Source organism: Esox lucius, chromosome 11, assembly GCF_011004845.1.
Source record: "Esox lucius isolate fEsoLuc1 chromosome 11, fEsoLuc1.pri, whole genome shotgun sequence".
NCBI lineage: Eukaryota > Metazoa > Chordata > Actinopteri > Esociformes > Esocidae > Esox > Esox lucius.
The window spans coordinates 19,498,442-19,522,626 of NC_047579.1; the positions used below are offsets into that span (position 1 = coordinate 19,498,442).

Sequence of the window (24,185 nt, forward strand, 5' to 3'; positions counted from 1 at the left end):
TTGATTTCGCGAATATAACGTTGCTAAATGATTACTTGAGCGAACCGTTTATGCAATTCTTTACAGATCAAAGACATGTTCAACAACATGACAGCTGACAAAAGTAAATGTAATTCATTGTTCTGGGATAAATTACAATACGGTAGGTATAAAATAACATCACACATGGCATGTATAGTCCTCGGTGCACAAAGTAAGACCTTGAACAGACCACAGAGATGCATTGAAACCAGTCTCTAATGTTGACATTGTAATTCTACATCAAGGGAGGCCTTTTCCTGTAGCCTAATCGATAACGATTTCAGGAGCAAAACTGTATGAATATGTCTGTCTTTCGGTCGCAACCTTGGTTAGTCTATAGCCTACGGTTGTGGAAGGCATAACATATTTGGTTGGTTGATATTATTGCTGATTCCAACTTGTTTTATTGCAACGTTTACATTCCCTCTAGGACGGAAACACTGAAGGACGCTTTTGTCTCAACCATTCACTCACTGCTTCTGCAGTAGTAGCCTACTTCTGAGCAGGCTATTATATACAGCCCGTAAGACATGTTGTCTATCACTGTATAACGGTAAAAAAAATATTGTAGCCTACTAGACAATAGCTATTGCAGTATATGCCTAAAATATCAAAAACGGCATACACATTCCTCTTTAAATGTTCTCAAATGTTAATCAAAACATTTTCACTTTTTTGATCCTTGTAGAAAAGATGATTGGGAGCTACGTTTTCGGCTGGAGAAGTCTACGACCAACGAAATGCAATACTTAGATTTATAACGGATTATTATATGGATTGCATTTGATTATCCTGCCCTCCCGCTGGATTTCGGATTATTCACCATTCGTCAGTATGGAAGGACGGGATTTCGCTGCGCCTGCACACCTCCTATCCGAGCGGGGCGCGTTGGTACACCGCGCCGCCTCTCGGATCGGCTCCACCGGCCACAGTTCAGTACAGCATACCGGCCATTTCCCGCCAGGAAAATACTACCCATCTCACATCTCAATGACTCCGCATTCAGGTTGGTAAAATGTACTCTTTATGCCAACGCGGTTGTTCATCATTTACAATTTTGATCACAATATACATATTTTACTCCACTGAATTTTGTCAAATGTTCTCAATCCTGCATGCTCCGGATAGATAATTCATTATTAGCAGGGGAGGTTGGCAAGGGAAATTACCAACTGAATTTGGCAAAAAAGATGGCAAAAACATTCTGCTCTCTCATTATGATATAGGCCCAAAAATAAATAAAAATCTCTTTGGGGGTTTTATAAACCTCTGATTATATAAATAGGCTGCTGCATCATGCTTGTATTGGTAAAGCATGGTTGGATTACAAATCACAAGTGTTATATTACCACAACTACAATTGTGAAAAACCCAGTTGCTCATGACTGTAGGTTTACTGGGCCATTTGTTAATGATATGCAACTGAATTATAATATGATTCAGCCGAATGGACCATATGCCTGTAAAATTAATACGTTGTAACTTTGTGCAGTCAACTGTATCCTATTTCATTGTAGCCAATGTGTAGGCTAATTCGTACGATTTGGTAATAAAGAACACAATTGCTTGTTCCGGCCAACAGCATTTTTTAAACACAGTTTACCAGTGTCCTTATTTTATTCGTTGACATGCTGGGGATTCTGAGTGATATTCATGACACTGCTGTTGTGGTTGCTGGCAACAATCACCCGAACAAAGCCTGGGCGTAGGCTACCCTGTTCACGGAAGTGGGAAAAGCGATTGAAGGGGGATCGAATGTGTGTAACAAGCCGTAGAGGTGGATGGGAAAAAAGCGTGTTGCCTTGTGTAATTCTAAAAAAAAATCGTCTTTCTATATTGGGCATTAAAGTGTCAGGGTGCAAACGGGTTCGCAGTGCGTGCATCAAGTTTAACACGTGACCGGTAGGCTATCTAGTCAAGTCTAGGACCGCATGCAAATGTAGTCATGCGTGTACGTGGAGGTGTGGGCGTGCGTGTATACGTGTGCGCGTGTCCCCACTTGATGACCCAATGGATTATAGAAGAGAAAAAAAGTATCAAACATTGACATTCCTATTCACCTATTTGCATGTGCGGTATGGGAGGAGTTTCTTAATGATGTATTGTTAATGATTTGGAGAGACAACGCCACTGACTCGTTGGATTTAGGCACGTCACATCACGTTTCATCTGTTGCATTTGACTCAGGCTTGGTCATTGCTGACTCATCCTTTGTCCTGCTGTCTTCGCCTTGCTTCTGAGTTGCGCTGAGATGTCACATTTTGGATTTGAATAGAATTGTACGCCCTTCAACAGCAGTGGGTCATTCGTCTAAATTACATCTGATTATAGCAATTACACCAATTCTCATAGATATCTGTTTTGGGGCTAGCTTACATTATTGGAATGGGCTGTGCATACTGCACATATCAATCAAAATCAATATACATTTGTTGACTGGGATCCCAATCCGCCCTTGTCTGACTGGCATGCACTCCCAGCCGTTGCAGAAGATTGTGATGTGGTGAGTTCTGATAAAGGCCAATATGGCAGCATGTTATGTGTGTGAATTCCCGGTTAGTGCTCTAGTGGTTTTCCTGGCATTCCCCCCAACCACACAGACAACAACTAGAGTACAGTGGTCAGAGGGAGGGAGAAGGACTTTAATTCCAACCGGAGAAAACAAAATATTTCTCAGGGAGATTATATTGTTGATAGTTTTAAGTTTAGCTGTTGCTAAATCTTAGTCATTTTTGACCATGGGATCTAATCTAATTTGTCAAATAACTCATTCTAATGTGTTTTTATGTGAGGTTGTGGGGAAAATAAATAACTATATGCAGTATATTTGATTTTGGTTAAGGTATATTTTGGCAATTGCATTTTTTTTAGTTAGAAAGACAGTGGGAGAGAGTGTGCTGTAATAGCTGTTAGCTGGATTCCAAACCATGCTACAGTTCTGTGCCAGGAACGGCTCTGACAACTAGACAACCCCAAGCCACACATTACATTTATTTTAATGATGGATTTTCCCAGTGTTTTTTGAACAGGTGAATTGAAACATTTTTGCAGTTCTACATAAACAAAGTAAAAAATTACTGCACACACACACACACACACACACACACACACACACATACACACACACTTTAAATACTTTATTAGAGCCCAAAGATCAAATGTAAATTCAAAAAGGACTTGAGATATTTCAAAGGCCAATGTAAGCAAGGACAGATAATGGCAACGTTAGCACCTCCACCTCAGTGAGGATGCCCATGAGGCCCAACCTGGCCAGCTGCCTTGCCCTTAAGTAGGCCTGCAATCTGAAGGTCTCGTATTGTCAGCCTGCGAACATGCCCAAGACCCCCATAACAGTAACAGTAGCAAGCTTTTCATGCATAACCTAAGGGGCTGGTTTTTAAAAGAGGCCCACTTTGAGCAGCCTACTTATGAAATCAGCACCTCCCTCAATATTTGGCTTATTCTGCATTCTCAACAGCATCAAACCCCACACTCACACCACTTACCTGGGTGCCTGATGGTTCAGTGAGGTGCATTGCTAACTGGATGTGACATGTCTTTTGTGGGTTTTACTGCTTGATTGCATCACAATTCAGACTTACCCCTTAAATGTCATCACTGTTCTATGAACATGACCAGCATATTGTTGCCAGTGGATATCACCAGTCTCCTCCATGACTTATGGGTGTGACCTACCTTAGGATTTAGTCTCATCTCTCGTGACATGCAAAGATGATTAACATTACACATTTATATTCAACTGACACAAGATTGCTTCAAGTACATATTCACATTCACAATTTCATTTATTTGTTACTATATTTATATAACCTCCTATTTTTGTCATTCATCATTTAGTCACCACAAAATACAAATGTTACGACTGTGAGTTTAACTGAAATTGTTTACTCTGTCTTCCAGTGTCTACATTTCTTTTTACAGAGTAACAGGAACAAGGGAGACCAACATATTAGGTTGGCTATAGATTGCAACTTTTATATTGAAAAATGTTTTCCTCTCTTCACATACTCATGCTAACTCTGAGGTGAAGGCATGTTGATTCTACAGATTTGTGTTGGGTCATTTAATTCTGCTACAGGGCTAAATATACACCATATTCATGAAAAAAAAAATGACCCTTTGGTTGAGTATCAGTGCGAACTGCAGCCTGGCATGACTGCAGAGAACGTGCAGAGGGTCCAGTGCTGTCTGCACTGGTGGCATTTATGACTTTCCGTTTATCTTTCAGCCATGTTCTGATCATTGGGGCGAGTCTGGGAGGTGTGGATCTGCAGAAATTGTCAGCAGGCTCGGCGGGGGGGCCATCCACGTCTGAGATCAGCTCTAAACACCTTATATGCAACTTTTTATAGACAACTTTTTACGCCACGTTTGTAATGGTACTCTCTGATTCTCTTATCCTTCATCCTTTCATCTCCCCCACTCCCTTCTTCTTCTTTTTTTCTCCTTGCCTTCCTCTCTGTTTGGACCCCTCCCCTCCGTTCTAACCAGGAAGGGCCCTGTGTACTTCCTGACACTTCTGTTTCAGCCACTGTCCCCTGCCTGGGCCCTGGGGCCATTGTGTGTAAATTTTACTGCTTGTTGTTAAAGCAAAATATCACCCCCTTCTCATATTGTTTTCTGGTAGGATGTCCCTGTTAGTCCCCTGGCTTTTTATGTCCTAGCCGGCTGTATATCCAAGCAGTTCCCCTCTTCAAAGGTTAGCTCTGCTGTCGGGCTTCAGAACCTCCTGGTATTATCCTTTCCAAAGGGGAATAAATAACTTTACTATGGGTTTTTATTGAACGGCTCATTGCAGGAATACCCCTAGCACCTGGCACAGGTGTTCCATGGGGTTCGGAAAGTGGCAGCTTACAGCCAAGTCATTAACACATTAATCTTGCTGGTGTGAGTGAAGTGAATTGGCTGAAGGTTGTTTGCGAGATAGGACAGGAATGGTGCCGCATTGGCCTTGCATTTGTCTTGTGTTGTGAATACTGAGTTCTCCTTTACTCCTCTAGCCGATACCCGTAGTCTAGCCAGAAAGGGAGGAGCGCGGGACGGGGAGAAGTGGCTGGCTGGACCCTGGCTACAGCACCTCACTCTAATTATTTAACACCGCCTTCCATTCCTCTGCTCTGTGCCAGCACTCTAAATCAAAACCAATTTTCGGATTTGGCGAAAGGGAAAATAAGAAAGCTTGGAGAAAAGTCTGAGCCAACGAAAAAATGACATCTTGAATAAACCACAAAATATGACATTAAAAAGTAACTTGTTTCAGGGAGCCACTGTGGTGGGAGTGTAGTGACAGAGCCTGGGTCTGACGCCAAGCTGCATTTGGCCGCAGGCTCTTGTGTTTATGCTTTGCGTTCGCCGCCACTTTTCTGTGCCTTAAAAAAAGTACACTGGCCTCAAAAGCTTCCATCCTTCCAGGGGCACCGGGCTTGTTTGGGTGGATTGTTGTAGTTTGATGTGAATTCAGAGGAGCAGACATGATGTCATAAAGTGGGTTGGTGCATTGCTGGGGCACCCGGTGGCACTTTACACCTGGCTGAAATACACACCTGGCTGGCCTTGACCACTGACACCAACTGTCGCTCTGTACCCTGCTTGCTAATGTTACCCCCTTCTGGAAATCGCACCGCCCGCTATGTCCAGCCGGTCGAGTATTGGCAGCGGTGTAAACGTACGCGCTGTCTCATTATGTATTCCGGCAACTGTTGCCAGGGGATACCTGACCTATCACCCTAGCTGTGGGGTCACTGGAGACCTAATCTGATTCAGTGTGTCTTCCCTGTCTGCAGTTTAGCCAAAGGATGGATGGGGGGGGGGGGGGTCTGCTGGGGTGTCCCTGTTATTGAGGCACTGACCACTCAGACATCCCGCCAACTCCACGTCACAACGGTCATATTTCGGATGATTCCAATAGCCAGACATAAAAATGCAAGAAACAACCTGACAACCAAGTATTCATTAGAAATAGATGACTTCTTTGATCAGATTTCTCGCATGCTCACATTTCACTCTCTGAATGTAAGGGAGAAGTTTGTGTGTGTGTGTTTGTCTGTGTGTGTGCGGGGGCGGGGGGGGGCAATGTGTGTGCAGAGTAGCTAGCTAGCGTTTGGCTTCCAAACAGCCACTTCTGGCTGGAGAGTTGGTGTGGTCACAGAGACGGGGCTCTTCAAACAGACCGCCGACCACCCTCCTCTTTTTGCCTCCCCTCCTCCACACCATCTGGCACTGTGCCATGGCAGAGCCCTGGCCCTGCGGCAAGGGGCGGGCATCCCAACGCCAACACAAAGGAGACCCACGGATGAGAGGGAACGTTGGGCTGGGTAATACCTTCCTGTATAAGGTTTCAGGGGTTTAAAATCCAAAACTTTGACTTCTATTTTTTTCTTGTGGAAGTTAAGAACTGGAATAAAAAAATGCTTGCTCTGACCTCTATTTTGTCCACAAAAAAGAAATGTTCTGGACATAAATTATACAATTGTCGAGTGTAATATACAATTTCTCAGAAAGACTTCAATGTTCCGGCCTGAAATTATATAGTTGAGATGTGTCTAAAGTCAACAATAGCCGGACTCTTTGCTAAGGTCCGCCCCAGAAGTTTGGGTAACCAATGGATTACAATTGTCATCAAGTTTGACACTTCAGATGTGCTCATTTTTCAAAGCTACGAAGGCCAGTGAGGGCAATGGCAAAAACTGAGACATTTCTCAAGAAAGTAATTGTTTAAATTGGCTGAATATTTAACAGTGCACCATGGGGATTTACTACTTTGGTTCTTGAAATTGATTTTGTTTCCTAATACACAATGATACCGGCTAGCAAAATCGGTTAACTATCAGTGTCTCATCGACCACCGAATGTTTATAATGCTAGCTAGCTACTTAATATGTAATTTGTTTTCTCAAACTGTTAGCTAGCTATTTTAGCAATGTATCAATACAAACTTAATCCACTGTCAACAGGATGTGATTTAAGAGATCTCCTTAGGTCCAGAAGTGTTAGTAGTAGAGATAACTGCTAGCCAGAATATAAACATAATTTTACCAGATTACTATGAAGCAATTGTAATGGGAGTTCACCTCAACATTCCCGAGTGTCTCCTCATTAGCAAGGGGGTCGTCTGATCTAATATTAAATTCAGTTTAAGATCGTTGTTGTGAAGAGGTTTCCTACGTGGTTTTAGCGCTGCATTCTGAATCAGGCTTCCCATGAAAATGTTGTCCAAGGGTGCGACAGTATCCTCTGCTCAGCGATGGGTCAATTGTTTCTCACCCTTTTTCTTGTTCTTTCTCTTTCTCTCTCTGTATCTCTCTCTCCCCTCCCCCTCCCTCCGCCCCTTTCCACAGAATCAGCCTGCTTCTCCCCAGACAGCCTCAGGCCCACCTCGGCGCAAGGCCGTATTGCATGTGACAGCTGTTAGACATTATTAACGGCTCAGGCAGAAAATCCAGATTACTTGTTTTTAATTTCAATTTTATTATTGTAATCTTTCAGCGAAAAGAGCATTCGCGCACAAGGAAAAAAAAGACTGTTGTTGCATCATTGTTGTAGGGGTTTATGGACAAGGGCGGCAAGCGGGCAAGACTGGCTCGATTTGAGAAGCTGGCCTGGAGTGTGTACACACACACACACCCACCCCGCTCCTCAGAGGCACCCTGCGGCTGTATCCAAACAGGTGCATTGCCCCCCCCCCCGCCCAAATCAGTCCAGCCTCCCCCCTATGGCACTGCCTCTAGTGTCCCCAGTAGGACTCCATAGACCCATGGGTGTTCAGGTCCACAGCTTCCGGTTTGATAAGCGAATGACGATGATGAGGTTGAATGTGGGCTTAATTTCTGACCTACTAAACCATAAAGAAATGCAGTAGACAGCACTGATGTTACTGTGCTGCAGTTTCTGTACTTCTTCCTTAGATGACTAGCCTATACGTGTTACATATATGGTATGCCGGAGGAGGGGCTGTTAGCTGAATGCAGATAAGCGCAGTAATGGGTCGCGATTCAGCGACTGTCAGGGAAGCAGCGGGCGACAGCGTGGCGAGGACACGCTAGCCATCAAAACAATGAGACGCGGTGTCACCGCTCGACCGTCGCTAAATATATGCAGAGTTTTCTGCCATTAAATATACATGCAGTGTGGCTATCAAGGATGTGTCGGCCCTGTTGTGGGAAAACGAAGATTAGCATCAGGAATTCCGTTTTAATAAGTCTCTAGAGGGACCCTACAGCCAGCTGTCTGCTTCACAATACGACAGGGACCTGTTGCTCTTCATCTCTGACGTTGATTAGGAGGAAAATTGTTCTATCTTCCACGGCTCTGATTGTTTTTTCTCTCAATTTTTTTTTGTGAGTCACTTGTAAAGTTGTTTTACACTAGTCACTCTTTAATGTCTCTGTGTTTTGTCTTTTTATTCCTTAGTCTGCTTTTCTTTAATATTCTGTCCCTTCTCTTTTTTTCTGGATTATGCCCTTTTCAGTTCACCTTCTCTGTTCCACTTCTCTGTTCCACTTCTCCGTTCTTCTTTTCTGTTACCACTTCTATGCTCTCCTTCTATGAACAGAGCTCCTCCAACTTTTCCCTGTCCCATTCCTCCCTCCGCTCCTTTCTCTGTCGTCCTTCTCTTATCTTGTGTTCTCCCTCCATCCCATCCCCCGATTCCCTTCAGTCCTTTTACGGTCACCCTGGCCTCCCTCTCTTCCTGACCGCTAGGCTACACTGTCTCCTCTCCTGAACTCTCTCTCAGACATTCATCCAGTATGTGGGACAAATGACTGTGTCCTCCAGCAACAGACGTATGCTTGTCTGCGCCATGCCCCACTCTCCTCACCACACACGGCCACCGAGGCGCTGAACAGGCCTCGCCAGATATTGGGGGAGGGGTGTGTTTGAGAGAGTAAGACAGAGAGAGCGTGTGTGTATTGTATGTGTAAATGTGTGTGAGAGAGATGTGTGTGTGTGTGTGTCTTTAAATGTCTATGAGTGTGTGTGTATGTGTGTGTGTGTGTCTGTCTGTCTGCAATGTGTGTTTGTGTATGTGTGACCAGACAGCCACACAGTGACCAGCTCGTTTGTTTACATCTAATTTTAGAAACGACTCAATCCTTACAGACTTTTTTCTTCTGTTTTTTTTTATTCTACGAGAGAGTAGAGGAGAGAGATGGAAAAGGGGAACGAAAGAAAAGAGCAATGGAGTGATAGAAGGAAGGAGTGAGAGAGAGAGAGAGAGAGCGGTAAGAAAAAAAGGGAGAAAGGGGGAGAGCGAGACGGGGAAAGAGGGAGAGAAAGAATAGAGGGGTTGGAAGAGGGATGGAAGGTAGGAGAGAAATGGAGGGAGTGAAGGGGAGAAAAAGAGGGAGAGAATGGGAGAAAGAGAAGGAAAAGAAGGGGAGAGAGAGAGAGGGAAAACAAAGTGCTGCCTGTTTTCTCTCAGTATGGAGGTATGGTCTGCATATGTTCAGCAGTACACTGGAGTGGGAGGCTTGCCTCTGGGAGAGTGGGGGCGTGGGGGAGGGGCAAAGAGTCTTGTACAGAAGCTTCACCTCTCATTCAACCTTAACATCAGTGTAGACACTCACAGGGAGCCATATAACAAACGACACCGTGTATTTGTATGGTGTCCACTGCAAAACGATTACCTATCATACCGACACCTACTAAGGACCCCATGGGGCGGTGCACAAACCCCTCCTGCGCCCCGACGTCAGCCTCCTACAACCCGAACCAATCGAAAGTGGCCCACATCACTTCAATCAAAACAAAGGGCCCAAACGGTTTATATTAGGGATTAGTGTTGTATAAAATGTATCTAATATTAAAGAGACAAGGCTAGCTCTCTGGTTAATCCCTTAGGCTGGGTGGATTGGGATTGCGTGTGCGAATGTGCTTGGATGTGTACACGTGCCTGCGCATGCGTCTGTGTGTTGGTGTGTGTGTGTCTACGGTGCGTGGTCCAGCTGATGGGATAAGGGTGGTGGAGGCGCTGTAGTGTGATTTGACTAAAGGGGCTGTGGGCGGGAATTTAGCTGTGTTTGCGTATGTGTGTGTGTGTGTGTGTCTGAATCACTGTGGGTTCCAGGTGAGGAGGGCTAGGCTGTGCGTGTGTGTGGACCAGCCTGGACCAGTCAGGTTACAGACTATACTGTACTGTAGCTAGCTGCCAGGTGCTTTACTAAAGAGGCTCTGAAGCAAGGTGCTGAGCCTACTGTAAGTAACAAGAGGCAGGTGCTCCAAACGCACACACACACTCCTATCCCCTTGTATTCATAGACGTTGCAGGCAAATGAATTGCCTGTGTGTTTGTAACAGCGGGTATATACCTAAATAAAGGTATTCTGTCTGGAGGCGTGGCGTAACAATTCTAATGATGGCTCTATCGTGTTGTGTGTGTGTGTGTGTGTGTGGGGGGGGGGGGGGGGGGGGGGGGGGTAGTTAACGCAGCCGTGCACTAGCCTGAGCCCTCGCTCGCTTGGAGGGGTTGGAGAGCGCATGATTAATTGCGAGGAATGCTTTGAAGTGACACCCACCGGGCACACCGGAGCAATAGCAAGGGTAGCATCAGCGTGTTGAAACACTCTCTCGCTTCTTTCATTAGCCACCATCCTCGCTCGTCTGTTGGGTCGGACACCACGTAGTCACAGGAAGGAGATTTTACTCGATCACAATATCGACATACGTAATAACCACTGCTGTGGGAGTGCGCTGCGAGAGTGTGTTTGTTTATATGCGCATGCTAGGCCTGTCAGCTGGTAAGCTAAAGTAAACGATTAGTATTGGAAAAACACTTGGTTTCCTCTTATTCTTTGTAGAAATGCTTCTAATTACTTTGAAGTTGGGACATGATTACATGCCGGCTAGCAGCCGAGAATTGACTGCTGGGAATGCGCCCGGAATTTGCAGAAATGGCTCGATGCCTCTTGGTTAGTTCAAATAATGGAGGTACAGTAGCCTAGTTGTGTGTGTGGGCACACTATGACTGCACAGTTCACCGTGGTGGGAAGACTTTCTTCCTATCTTTAAAGCATTCTGCTTGTCTTTGGATTTTGTTTGTCTCAATGGATCGTCAAGCCTTAAAATATAAATATCAGCGACGGTCAGGCTTACCTTGTGGTCGAAAATCCAAATAGCTGTTATAAAGAATGTTTTTTTTACCCCAGTGATTTAATGTTCTAAATATGTGCATTTAATGAAACTGCATCATATTGAGGACAGTCATCATAGTTTAAATTGCTGATGGCCATATGCTCCCTTTTATTGAAATGCATTCATAATCATTGGTGCACGTTCCTGACTCTAGTCACGTTGGATGGACATGTTAGGGCGATGATACTTTAGCAAGCAGCTATGCACTGTTGAAGTGGCGCTCCTATTCATTTTTGATGAGAAAAAAGCGCGGAGAAGCGAGCCACGGGCAGCGAGCCACTGAGCAGCACGCCGCTGGCTTTTGAAGGCAGTGGAATTTTTTTTGTCACTGACTGATACACTTGGCGATTGTCTAACTGACTGCCTGAGCAGGTTAGCGTGAGGGCAACAAAACATATTGCTTTCTACCGACTAATGCGCTTGATGGAACTTTATTAAGAGATAAATATCCGAAATACTCGCAGCAAAAATATATTACACTACCGTTCAAAAGTTTGGGGTCACTTAGAAATGTCATTATTTTTGTCCATTTAAATAACATAAAATTGTACTGTAGACATTGTTAATGTTGTAAGTTGCTGAAAATGGCAGATTTGTAATGGAATATCTACATAGGCGCACAGAGGCCCATTATCAGTCCTGTGTTCCAATGCCACTTTGTGTTTGCTAATCCAAGTAAATAATTTTAAAAGTCTATGTGATTATCAGAAAATCCTTTTGCAATTACAGTGGATTTAAAGTTTACACACTTCTGTTAAAATGCCAGGATTTTGTGATGTAAAAGAATGAGACAAAGATAAATCATGTCAGAACTTTTTCCACTTGTGACCTATAATTCAAATGAAAAACAATATGAAATCTTCCAGGGGGAAAAATGAAAAAAAAAAACCTTACAATTACCTGGTTGCATAAGTGTACACACCCTTAAACTAACACTTTGTTGAAGCACCTTTTGATTTTATTACAGCACTCAGTCTTTTTGGGTAGGAGTCTATTAGCATGGCACATCTTGATGTGGCAATATTTGCCCACTCTTCTTTGCAAAAGCGCTCCAAATCTGTCAGATTGCAAGGACATCTCCTGTGAACTGGCGACAGGGCCAAGGGCGGCCTAGGCTCACTGATGCACGTGGGGAGCGAAGGCTGGCCCATGTGGTCCGATTCAACAGACTGTAGCTTAAATTGCTGAAATGGTTAATGCTGGTACTGATAGAAAGGTGTCAGAACACTCAGTGCATCGCAGTTTGTTGCATATGGGGCTGCATAGCCACAGACCAGTCAGGGTGCCCATGCTGACCCCTGTCCACTGCTGAAAGCACCTACAATGTGCATGTGAGCATCAGAACTGGACCAAGGATCATAGGAAGAAGGTGGACTGGTCTGATGAATCACGTTTTCTTTTACATCACGTGGATGGCCGGATGTGTGTCACTTACCTGGAGAACACATGGCACCAGGATGCACTATGGGAAGGAGGCAAGCCAGTGGAGGCAGTGTGATGTTTTGGGCAATGTTCTGCAGGGAATCCTTGGGTTCTGCCATTCATGTGGATTTAACGTTGACACGTACCACCTACCTAAGCATTGTTGCAGACCATGTGCACCCTTTCATGGCAGCGGTATTCCTTGATGTCATTGGCCTCTTTCAGCAGGATAATGCGCCCTGCCACATTGAAAAAATGGTTCAGGAATATTTTGAGGAAAACAACAATGAGTTCAAGGTGTTGACTTGGCCTCCAAATTCCCCAGATCTCAATCCAATCGAGCATCTGTGGGATGTCCTGGACAAACAAGTTCGACCCCACCTCGCAACTTACAGGACTTAAAGGATCTGCTGCTAATGTCTTGGTGCCAGATACCACAGCACACCTTCAGAGGTGTGGAATCTGAGCATTAACAATTACAATATGAATGTACGTTTCAATGGAAGTGCATGTGCCTAATAATGATAACAACAGAAACATCTCTGTTTAGATTATCTCTGTCTAGGTTGTGCTCTAATGACCTTAGGAATATTTACGATGGCCATATGGTATGGGGGTCGACTTCTAAAAACATGTTCTGCTAGTTAGAAACGCCCTTAATGTATTGGCTAGCTTGTAACCAACATTACAGTGAGAAGATAATGGAACGTTCACCGAATGACATCTGTGCTGCAATTTTCCAATAAATGTGAGTGAACTTCTCCCTCGATTTTATTCGGGTTCTACATTATTTGACCACTATATGAAACCGTCGATTTCTAACAGAGGTCTAGTGGAGTCCATGCCTCAATGGGTCAGGGCTGTTTTGGTGGCAAAAGGGGGACCTACACAATATTAGGCAGGTGGTTATAATGTTATGGCTGATTGGTGTATATTAGAATGATAATAGCCAATGACTTCACAGCAAATTATTTAAACTCACTTTACTGCTCTATATTGGAAACGTTTTGAAATACACAAATTAACCTTTTAAAGTTAAACATTTTGTTTAGTGGCTATATCTGACTGAGGGCAATGGCAAACACTATTTCAGTTAAATAGATTAGTGTCTTGCTGGTTTAATGTAGGTTAAGATGCAACCTTTAAGGCTTATGAGATCAAATCCATTGAGAGACCAAATGGAGTGTTATTGTTATGTGTTAAACCTGTTCCATACCATAACAATGCATTTCTCCAATGCACAACTACTTAATGTACATATTTTATGACGCAATGATACATTTATAAAAACACAAGATATCTACAACTAGTAAATTATTATTTTGCAGTAGAATTTACTCCTGTATTGGTCTTTTCATAAAATAACATGTCTTTTTCCAGAATTCATAATGAATGTCGATACCCTCCGGAACAAAATGGCAATCAGAAAATACTATTAATAATTTGTAGAAGACAAAATAGAGACATTATTACAATTGTTATTTTTGAAACACCAATGTTGATCATGCCCATGTGGTGTTCTGTGCCTGACTACAAATTAGCGCAGAAGAGTGCTCTTTTGTGTTTTGTATGCATAGTGCCAGTGCCCAGTGACCCCATAATCAGTAACTTCCCACAACACATTGCACGTGTAAACATGAATCACATTTACCCCACTTATACCATGCCAAACAAAAATTTAAACACAAATTTACCAGCAGAAATATGCTTTTGCAATGATTATTTCTTTTAACAAGCAACTTTGTGATATTTTATTGTTTGTCTAGTGGTAATGCAAGCAGCACTGTTTTTTACTTGTCATGTAAGCATTATTTTTGAGGTTATGCTACTACAATTTGCAGAAATCAGAACATTAATATGTCTAGCAGTAGAAATAACTTTTACCAATTAAAATTGCAATTTCATACTAAAAACAAATTCATGCTTTCTTAACTTTCCACTAATCTTTAGTTCTATGATTGATCCCACCAATTGTTCCATTACTGTACTTGTTCATACTTACTAGCCAGATGATCTTCAGAATAATTAAACCCAAGCACGTTTAGTCCTGATAAAACTGTCCAAATGTGATTAGTAAATACATTCTTAAATCTGTATTGACACCTTGTACATTTATCAATATATATATTGATTGGGAACATCACTAAAAGGCATCCAGTGGCTTTATTAATCTAAGACAACTGCATCTACACACACATAATCATAACACCTAACCTTAATCCAAATCTTAACACTTAATCAAATAAAAAACAACCCTGCAATTCCTATTCCTACTGTTTTTATCTTGAGTCCACAAAAGAAAATTGCAGCTGGTTGTCAAAAACATTTTTGCCAAAATAATGATAGTTTGTAATGCATTAGGAAAAGTTTAGAACAACTTCAAGGAAGATCATAACAATTTTGTGTCTACTTTTCCCCCCCATGTTCTAATATTTTTGCAAGGTTCTAGCCAGCGACGCAAAATATTTTTGGGAATATGTTATAGCTTATACCCCTCAAACTCAACTCTGGACTGCAATGTCAGTTCCCCTTAGATTTTTTATTACAACCCTCTAAACAGGGACATATTTAGACCTGGGATACCAGGTGAGTGCAATTAATGATGAGGTAGAACAGAAAACCGGCAGGCTCTGGGCCTTGTAGGATAAGAGTTGAGTAGCATTGGCCTCATGAAAGCAAGAACCATTATTTTTGTTACAACTGCATTTTCAAGTTGCTGCTTGTTCAACCAGTGAGTCTATACCAGAATCCTTATGTGCCAGAAGGTATGCACTATCTGTTCTTTCTCAAATTAAGTCATGTGACCAGGCTGCCACAAGAAGTCGCCAAAATGCAACCAGGCAAGGCAACCTAACTCCCAAACCCTGGACAGTGCTGGGTAATTGTACCACTCTCCAAAGGACTCAGGCTAACCTGCAAGCAGGTTTGGAACCATGGTCTCGCAATGGCGCAGTTGAAAAGGTGATAATGGAGGTTCCTGCTAAATAGAAGAAATCCTTGCCGGATAACAGTTGATTGGGGATGATGAGGTTTAGTGAGGGAGTTGGTAGCCAAAGGTGTTCTTGTCCGAGTCTGTCTTTCAGTGCATTTGAGGGAGGCTTCTACAGGTGTAAGTAACCTCACAGACTGGTCTTGGGTATTGTAAGAAAACCCTACAACTACTATCAGGAAGAAACTCCTCAAAGGTATGATTTTGTTTCGGAAATAGAAGTGCAGGGGCCCAAGGAAAATAGTGGAAATAACAAAACTGCATAAACATGGCATGCCTGAGTGAATCTCAGCCTAAATGTAAACTACAAGTACAATGAATGTGTACCAATCTACTATCTTCAGCTTCCCATGTTGGGAAACAGCTTCCCATGTTGGGAAACAGCTTCCCATGTTGGGAAACAGCTTCCCATGTTGGGAAACAGTTTCCCATGTTGGGAAACAGCTTCCCATGTTTGCAAACAGCTTCCCATGTTGGCAGCCAAACCCCGTATTGCATTAAATGACAGACAACAAGCAATATTTATCGATTTAAGGTAATAATTATTCTAGTCTTTGCAGTGTTATCAACGCGCATAATATCTGAAGATAATTTAATAACACACCTTAATTGTAGTATTTTCTTGTCATTTATTTATACAAGAACGCGTGTGTCCGAGAGGTCAAATGGGGGAGGGGATACTGTCGGAGCCTAACAGCTCCAAGCAGAAGGACGTCATTTAGAATCCAGACGAACAGCTGGAGAACTGAATGGAGCCACAAACAGATGACATGGGGCGAAGCCTGAAACCCTAGCCAACTGGTCACATGCTATCTCCTATGTACAACAGCTAATCTGACAATAATAATTGTGGGTGCACTCGTCGGGTGGGTCTTGATCCCTGTCCCTGGAAACTCAATTTCAGCCGGGACGAGGGCTTTCATCTGTTCGGGGTGTTGTGGTGAATACAAAAACTGATACAAAAAACTGAAGAAAAAATGTAAACATTAACATTAAGAAATAATGTGAAATGAATGAATTTTAACCTCACAGTAAGATAACATTAACCTGCTTAGAGTCCTATGGTTAGTAGCTATGAGGAATGAAAGTAAGTGGCCGTCTCCTGACCTCAACCCATTAATTCATTGGAGTTTTTATAGATCTGGAAAGACTAAAAGATGTTTGGCAACAACTTTGCGAGTTGCTTTTCCTGGGGCTGTTCTGTCATGTCTTTATTTGTTCCTATTCTTCTTACTCGCATTGGTATGGATTGGATCATTGGTTTGGATTTGTGTTTTCTGTTTGTTTCCCCTCAAATGAGTTGTAAATCTTTGTAGTTAACAATGTCTTCTAATTGTCTGTGACATACAAAAAATAAAATAAATAATTATTTACAAAAAAAGAATCCAGACATACTGTGGTTCAAGGTTACCAAATGACCAAGTCTGAACTCAAATGGTGTGTTGGAAACTAGCAGTTGCTAGGGAGGAAAATACCAATTGTGCATGTTTTTCTGTTGGGAAGGGAACGCTGGGAACTGGAAGGCCCCTCCCGTTAAGGGTGGTGTGACAGATCAGTAAGGTATGGGGTGGGAACCGGTCATTTTGACCAATGGGGCAATGCAAGGCTCATCTGTTGTCTCGCCCATCCCCACAATGCACGCTGAACGTTCTAGATAGATCAATCCATCTAGGAAGACTGGAGGTGAAACAGACTATTTGGATGTTGGGGGGCGGGGCATTCTCTTCTACTGTGTAATGCCGTTCAACTGGACACGGGATGAAACAGGGCACTACATCATCTAGTTGAGAGCTTGTTGTGCTACTATGTAGACCATTAGCAGTCTAATATGTGCTGATGTAAGTGTGTGTGTGTGTGTGTGATGGCTCTCATTTTAGGTGCACCTTTCAGGCTGTTTTTAATGGGCTTTGAGGATCAATACAGACACAGAACACACACCATTAGCCCCACACACACACACACACACACACACACACACACACACCCACAGTTTATCTGTCACTGCAGTTTCCTTGAGCTCTGTGTGTCTGTCTGTGTGTCTGTCTGTGTGTCTGTCTGTGTGACTGTCTGCCGGCCTATTCTATTCCAGGGGAAACATTGGAAATGAAAGTGGGTCTTTGGTCCTACTGGATGGTCCTCAATGCTCCAGTGCTCTCTGACACAATTACTCTGACTCCCGTCTGGACCCGAAACAAGGCAACAGAGCCAGAGGTTGTGTCCCAAATGGCTCTCCCTTGTACACCAAACTGTGTCTGCCTATGCTGGATGGCGAAGGAGGTGCCAGTTGGGATGAATCGAGAGTCTGCTCCCCATCTCTCGGTGGCACACACACAAGTGCGCTGTTTCACCGCTCTCTTTTATGACATTTCAAATGGTTCCCACTGGCTGATGGGGAAGTTGTAAAAGGCGGTGCAGGTAGCTGATGCCTGTAGCTTATCTCTCCTCCAAGTCTCCCAGGGAGCTTCTCTCCTCCCATCGAAGACTCCCTAACTCCTACAGCCCTGCTGACCTCACCTGTCCGCCCCCCCCCCCCGACCCCTTTACCTGAACCCAGACTAGTCGTCTCTCCCTGGCCTTTCTCTCTCCATTCTCTCCCCCCCCCTCTCCCTCCCGCTCTCCATCCCGCTCTCTCCGTGTCTCTGCACCCCCCCCCAGCCCCCTGCCCCCCGCTGCGTGTTTTTATGTGACAGCGCGCGCAGGGTTTATTTGATCACGCCTGCTCAGGGCTCTTTAAAGAGGCTGGTTTGAAAGCAGCGTGGCTTTGAAGCCCGCGCCGTTCTTAACTGGGAGTGATTTTATGAGTCTCCCTCTGTGCCAGGCAGCCAGACCCCCGCCACCACCAGGAGGGGTACATTCCAACACACACACCATCTGGAGAAGGTGTGTGTCTTTACACTTTTGAGTCTGTGTGTGTGTGTTTGCTTGTATGTGCCCGACAGCCCACGCACATGCTCGCACCTGCGTGCACGCGTTGGAGTCGGGAAAAGGTGGTTTTTGTTGGCTGTCGGAGAGAAAAGTCTGGCGTCTCCAAAGAGGCCTGCAATGGCCCCCGCCTGCGTCTTCTGACTTATGGGGCTCGTGGAGGAAATCTCTCATTTGTCACTTTTCATCTGTTTCTTTTCTTCCTCATGTCTCCCTCTGCTTTCCCGGATCTTTCAGCGCCACTGTGTTTCTGTCTCGCTGTCTTTCTCTCTTTCTGTTTTTCTGTTTGTCTGTCTGTCCAACACAGAGCCAGATATGGACAAGGGGAGGTTAAGGGAAAAAGTGAAAAAGCATCTTTTCGGGAGAGAACTGTATCTGTGTCTTGTTAAAATCATGTCGGACAAAAGGAGGTCTTGGAGGATGTGTCATCCGCGCTGACGTGTTAGTGGACTGTGTTGTGCTTGTCGGTAAGGATGCATGTGAATAACCGGGGTACCTTCTGCCTGTAAATAATGAATTTAAAAGCCTGTTATGGTTACAACATCCCTTGTTTTTGCTCTCGTGTAGTTATATTGTTAAAAAGTAGGGAAAAACAGAAGGAAAAAAAAACTGGGTATTGGGTCTGGATGCTCCATGCAGCTGAATGTAAGACACACACACACACACACACACACACACACAAACAGACACACACACACAAACAATAGACACACACACACAAACAGACACACACACACACACAAATAAACACACACACACACAAACAGACACACACACACGTACAGGCACAAACACACAGACACAGACACATCACATTGACATGGTCTTGGTAGGTGGTGATTATGTTGCTAATCCAATACTTGATCACGCTTTTGATCATGCTTTCAGCAACAGTTCAGCTGAACATACTGTAATAATAGGAACATGTTTCTGTGCCGTGAGAACCTGTCCCTGTGCTGTGAGAACCTGTGCTGTATGAGAACCTGTCCCTGTGCTGTATGAGAACCTGTCCCTGTGCTGTATGAGAACCTGTCCCTGTGCTGAATGAGAACCTGTCCTTGTGCTGAATGAGAACCTGTCCCTGTGCTGAATGAGAACCTGTCCCTGTGCTCTGTGAGAACCTGTCCCTGTGCTGTATGAGAACCTGTCCCTGTGCTGAATGAGAACCTGTCCTTGTGCTGAATGAGAACCTGTCCCTGTGCTGAATGAGAACCTGTCCCTGTGCTCTGTGAGAACCTGTCCCTGTGCTGTGTGAGAACCTGTCCCTGTGCTGTGTGAGAACCTGTCCCTGTGCTGTGTGAGAACCTGTCCTTGTGCTGAATGAGAACCTGTCCCTGTGCTGAATGAGAACCTGTCCCTGTGCTCTGTGAGAACCTGTCCCTGTGCTGTGTGAGAACCTGTCCCTGTGCTGTGTGAGAACCTGTCCCTGTGCTGTGTGAGAACCTGTCCCTGTGCTGTGTGAGAACCTGTCCTTTTTTACTATCCTGGTGGGACTGAAAATCCCCACAAAGATATTAAAACTAAAAAAAATATGACCTTTTGGGGACATTCCGTCAGTTCCTATGAGGAAACAGCTTTTGGGTGTAGGGATTTAGGGTAAAAGTTACAATAGAAGTTATGGTTAGAATCAGGGCCTGGGGTTAAGTTTAAGGTTAGGTTTAGGGATTTAGGGTAAAAGTTACAATAGAAGTTATGGTTAGAATCAGGGCGTGGGGTTAAGTTTAAGGTTAGGTTTAGGGATTTAGGGTAAAAGTTACAATAGGAGTTATGGTTAAAATCAGGGCGTGGGGTTAAGTTTAAGGATAGGTTTAGGGATTTAGGGTAAAAGTTACAATAGGAGTTATGGTTAAAATCAGGGCGTGGGGTTAAGTTTAAGGTTAGGTTTAGGGATTTAGGGTAACATTTACAATAGGAGTTATGGTTAGAATCAGGGCGTGGGGTTAAGTTTAAGGTTAGGTTTAGGGTTAACAGACTTAAATTAAGATAAGAGTTATGGGAAAATTGGATATCGAATGGGAATAATATTCCCCACTAGTACAGTAAAACCTAAAATGTGTGCTTGTTTGTGAACGTCTGCCTGTACAGTGTCAGTGGGTGTATGTGTGCACGCTGCCTCATGTTACACACAACGGTTCTAACCATACAACCAGCTTCCCATTCCCTGCTGTGCACACACTGGCCCCCACCCAGGGAGAAAGAGGGGAGTGAAAAGAAAAAAGGGATATTTGTCAAACCGAGATTTGGCTTCCGCATTTAAACTAACCCCCCTGAATTTGAGAGATGGTGAGAGCTGCCACGTCGAGCGCCCAGGGAGTAATTAGGTTTAACTGTCTCGCTCAGGGATGGAAAGACTGATTTCTCACCTTGCCAGCTCTGGGATTTGTTCTAGCGAAGTTTGGTTTACTGGTTAGACGTTCTGCTGCCAGGCTACCGGGCGCCTCTGAGGAGGGGAGGAGAGGGAGAGAGCAACACAGTCAGAGAGCAAGAGAGAGAGGAATGGAGGAAGAAGGAGGGAAGGGGGGAGAGAGGCAGAGGAGGTGAGCGACAGAGGATGGTTGATGTATAAACTGTGGCTTGCTGATATAACATTGAAATGACCATTTCAATCCATTTTAAATAATGTTTTTACTGTTTATGAATTCTGTTATCGATGTATTATTATTGAGTAATAGTTGAACTATACTTGATCACGCTTTGTGGTATACCTAAATCTTGTACCTTTGAGGTCATTAAGCAGACACTCATTCAAAGTGACGTGCATGTCATCTCTGGTCTGTATCAAGGACAGGAAGTAAAGTGGACCGATGATCTCCGTGCTAACTGTAATGAAGTCATTTCTCTTGTTTCATCTTCTTAGTTAACTTGTCAATGCTTTTTTATGCAAATAATGTGCAATCTAGATCAGGGCATTGGTCAGGTGTCTGGCTGCTATTGCAAGGCAGTGTGTATATACAGTTGTGCTCATAAGTTTGCATACCCTGGCAGAAAGTGACATTTTGGCCTAAGTCTGATCATGGAAAAAAAAGTATTTTATTTAAGGTCATATGAAGACATTTATTATCACATAGTTGTTTGGTTCCTTTTTAAATCATAATGATAACAGAAATCACCCAAATGGCCTTGATCAAAAGTTTATCACCCAAGTGGCGCCAATGCCTCAAAAAAGATTGGTTACAGTATGCCCAACAACACCTTGACACGCCTCACAGCTTCTGGCACACTGTAATTTGGAGTGACGAGACAAAAATAGAGCTTTATGGTCACAACCATAAGCGCTATGTTTGGAGAGGGTTCAACAAGGTCTATAGTGAACAGAATTCCATCCCCACTGTGAAGCATGGTGGTGGCTCACTGATGTTTTGGGGGTGTGTGAGCTCTAAAGGCACAGGGAATCTTGTGAAAGGTTATGGCAAGCTGAATGCAGGTTATGAATGCTTATTAATTACTTAAAAATCATACAATGTGATTTTCTGGATTTTTGTTTTAGATTCCGTCACTCACAGTTGAAGAGTACCTATGATAAAAATTACACTTCTACAGGCTTTGTAAGTGGGAAAACCTGCAAAATCGGCAGTGTGTCAAATACTTGTTCTTCCCACTGTGTGTATATATATATACACACCATGATAAGGCTATGTGTGTATATATATATATATATACCATGATAAGGCTATGTCTGTATATACAGTGGATATAAATAGTCTACACACCCCTGTTAAAATGCTAGGTTTTTGTGATGTAAAAGAATGAGACAAAGATAAATCATATCAGAACTTTTTCCACTTTTAATGTGACATATAATGTGTACAATTAAATTGACAAACTGAAATCTTCGAGGGGGAAACATTTAGAAAAAACGAACAACTTCCAATAACCTGGTTGCATAAGTGTTCACACCCTCTTATAACTGGTGATGTGGCTGTGTTCAGAATTAACCAATCACATTCAAACTCATGTTAAACAGAAGTCATTACACCCCTGCCATCCTTTAAAGTGACTCTGATTAATCACAAATAAAGTTCAGCTGGATTTTCCTGACATTTTCTTAGTTGCATCTCAGAGCAAAAGCCATGGTCTGCCGAGAGCTTCCAAAGCATCAGAGGGATCTCATTCTTCAAATATATCAGTCAGGAGAAGGGTACAAAATAATTTACAAAGCATTAGATATACCATGGAACACAGTGAAGACAGTCAAGTGGAGAAAATATGGCACAACAGAGACATTACCAAGAACTGGACGTCCCTCCAAAATGTATGAAAAGACAAGAAGAAAACTGGTCAGGGAGGCTTCCAAGAGGCCTACAGCAACATTGAAGGAACTGCAGGAATTTATAGCAAGTACTTAGTCAGGGTGGAGGGAATTATTAACAGTTCCAAATACCAGGCAATTTTGGCAAAAAACCTTCAGGCGTCCGTTAGAAATTTGAAGATAAAGTTCACCTTTCAGCACGACAACGACCCAAAGCACACATCCAAATCCACAAAAGCATGGCTTCACCAGAAGATGCTTAACGTTTTGGTATGGCCCAGCCAGAGCCCAGACCTGAATCCAATTGAACATCTGTGGGGTGATCTGAAGAGGGCTGTGCACAGGAGATGTCCTTGCAATCTGACAGATTTAGAGCACTTTTGCAAAGAAGAGTGGGCAAATATTGCCACGTCAAGATGTGCCATGCTAATAGACTCCTATCCAAAAAGATTGAGTGCTGTAATAAAATCAAAAGGTGCTTCAACAAAGTATTAGTTTAAGGGTGTGCACACTTATGCAACCAGTTTTTAATTTTCCCCCCTCAAAGAATTCATTTTGTTTTTCAATTGAATTGTTCACGTTATAGGTCACATTAAAGGTGGCAAGATTTCTGACATGATTCATCTTTGTCTCTTTCTTTTACATCACAAGAACCTGCCATTTTAACAGGGATGTGTATACTTTTTATATCCACTGTAGATACTATGCAAATTAAGTCGGTTTCCATCAGTTATGATGTCTAGCGGATGGGAGCAGAAGAGCGTTTGACAGCTCTGCAGTAAGTTATAGGTGTAGATTTTTTTTACTGAAACTAATTTTCTTTTTCATTTCAGTGTGTTCAAACCTAGTTTGGAATTGTTTTGCTCTGCACAGTAATGTAACTTAATACCATAATTATACGCTGTGTGCACAATTATTAGGCAAATCGTATTCCTCAAGATGTATTTTATTGTAGAACAAACACAATGCTCTCAGTCAATTCAAAATATCAGTGAACCTCAAACCTGAATGTTAATCAAAGGAAAAATTTGTTTTGATCTTTCTCTGGGGAATACACTAGTGTGCGCCATTATTAGGCAACAATTAGTGTGCAGAATTATCAGGCAGCTAAATTACAAAAATAATTTCTCCCACTCACTTGTTTTTTCTAAATTTTTAGAGTAAGCGCAAAATGAAAATTAAATAACATTTCTGGCCTTTCAAAAATATTCAGTGATCGATATAGCCACCCTTCTTTTCAATAACTGCCATGAGCCTTCCATCCATACAGTCTGTCAGTTTCTTGATCAGTTGATTTCTTGATTCAACTTTCGCTGACGCAGCAACCACAGCCTCCCAAATACTGTTCAAAAATGTGTATTGTCTTCCCTGACTGTAAATCTCATGTTTGAGAAGGGTCCACAATTTCTCAATAGGACTTAATTTTGTTAA

General features: G+C 43.1%; 1 protein-coding gene across 1 annotated transcript in view; it reads left to right on the plus strand.

The window, feature by feature from the left end:
* LOC105012848 (BAH and coiled-coil domain-containing protein 1) overlaps positions 1-24,185 on the plus strand; it is a 109,299-nt gene that overhangs the window by 2,640 nt on the left and 82,474 nt on the right. Inside the window, exon 2 of the mRNA XM_029123048.2 lies at positions 710-1,027. Coding sequence (XP_028978881.2) covers positions 856-1,027 — 172 coding nt within the window. The 5' untranslated portion in view covers positions 710-855. The remainder of the gene's footprint in view (positions 1-709; positions 1,028-24,185) is intronic.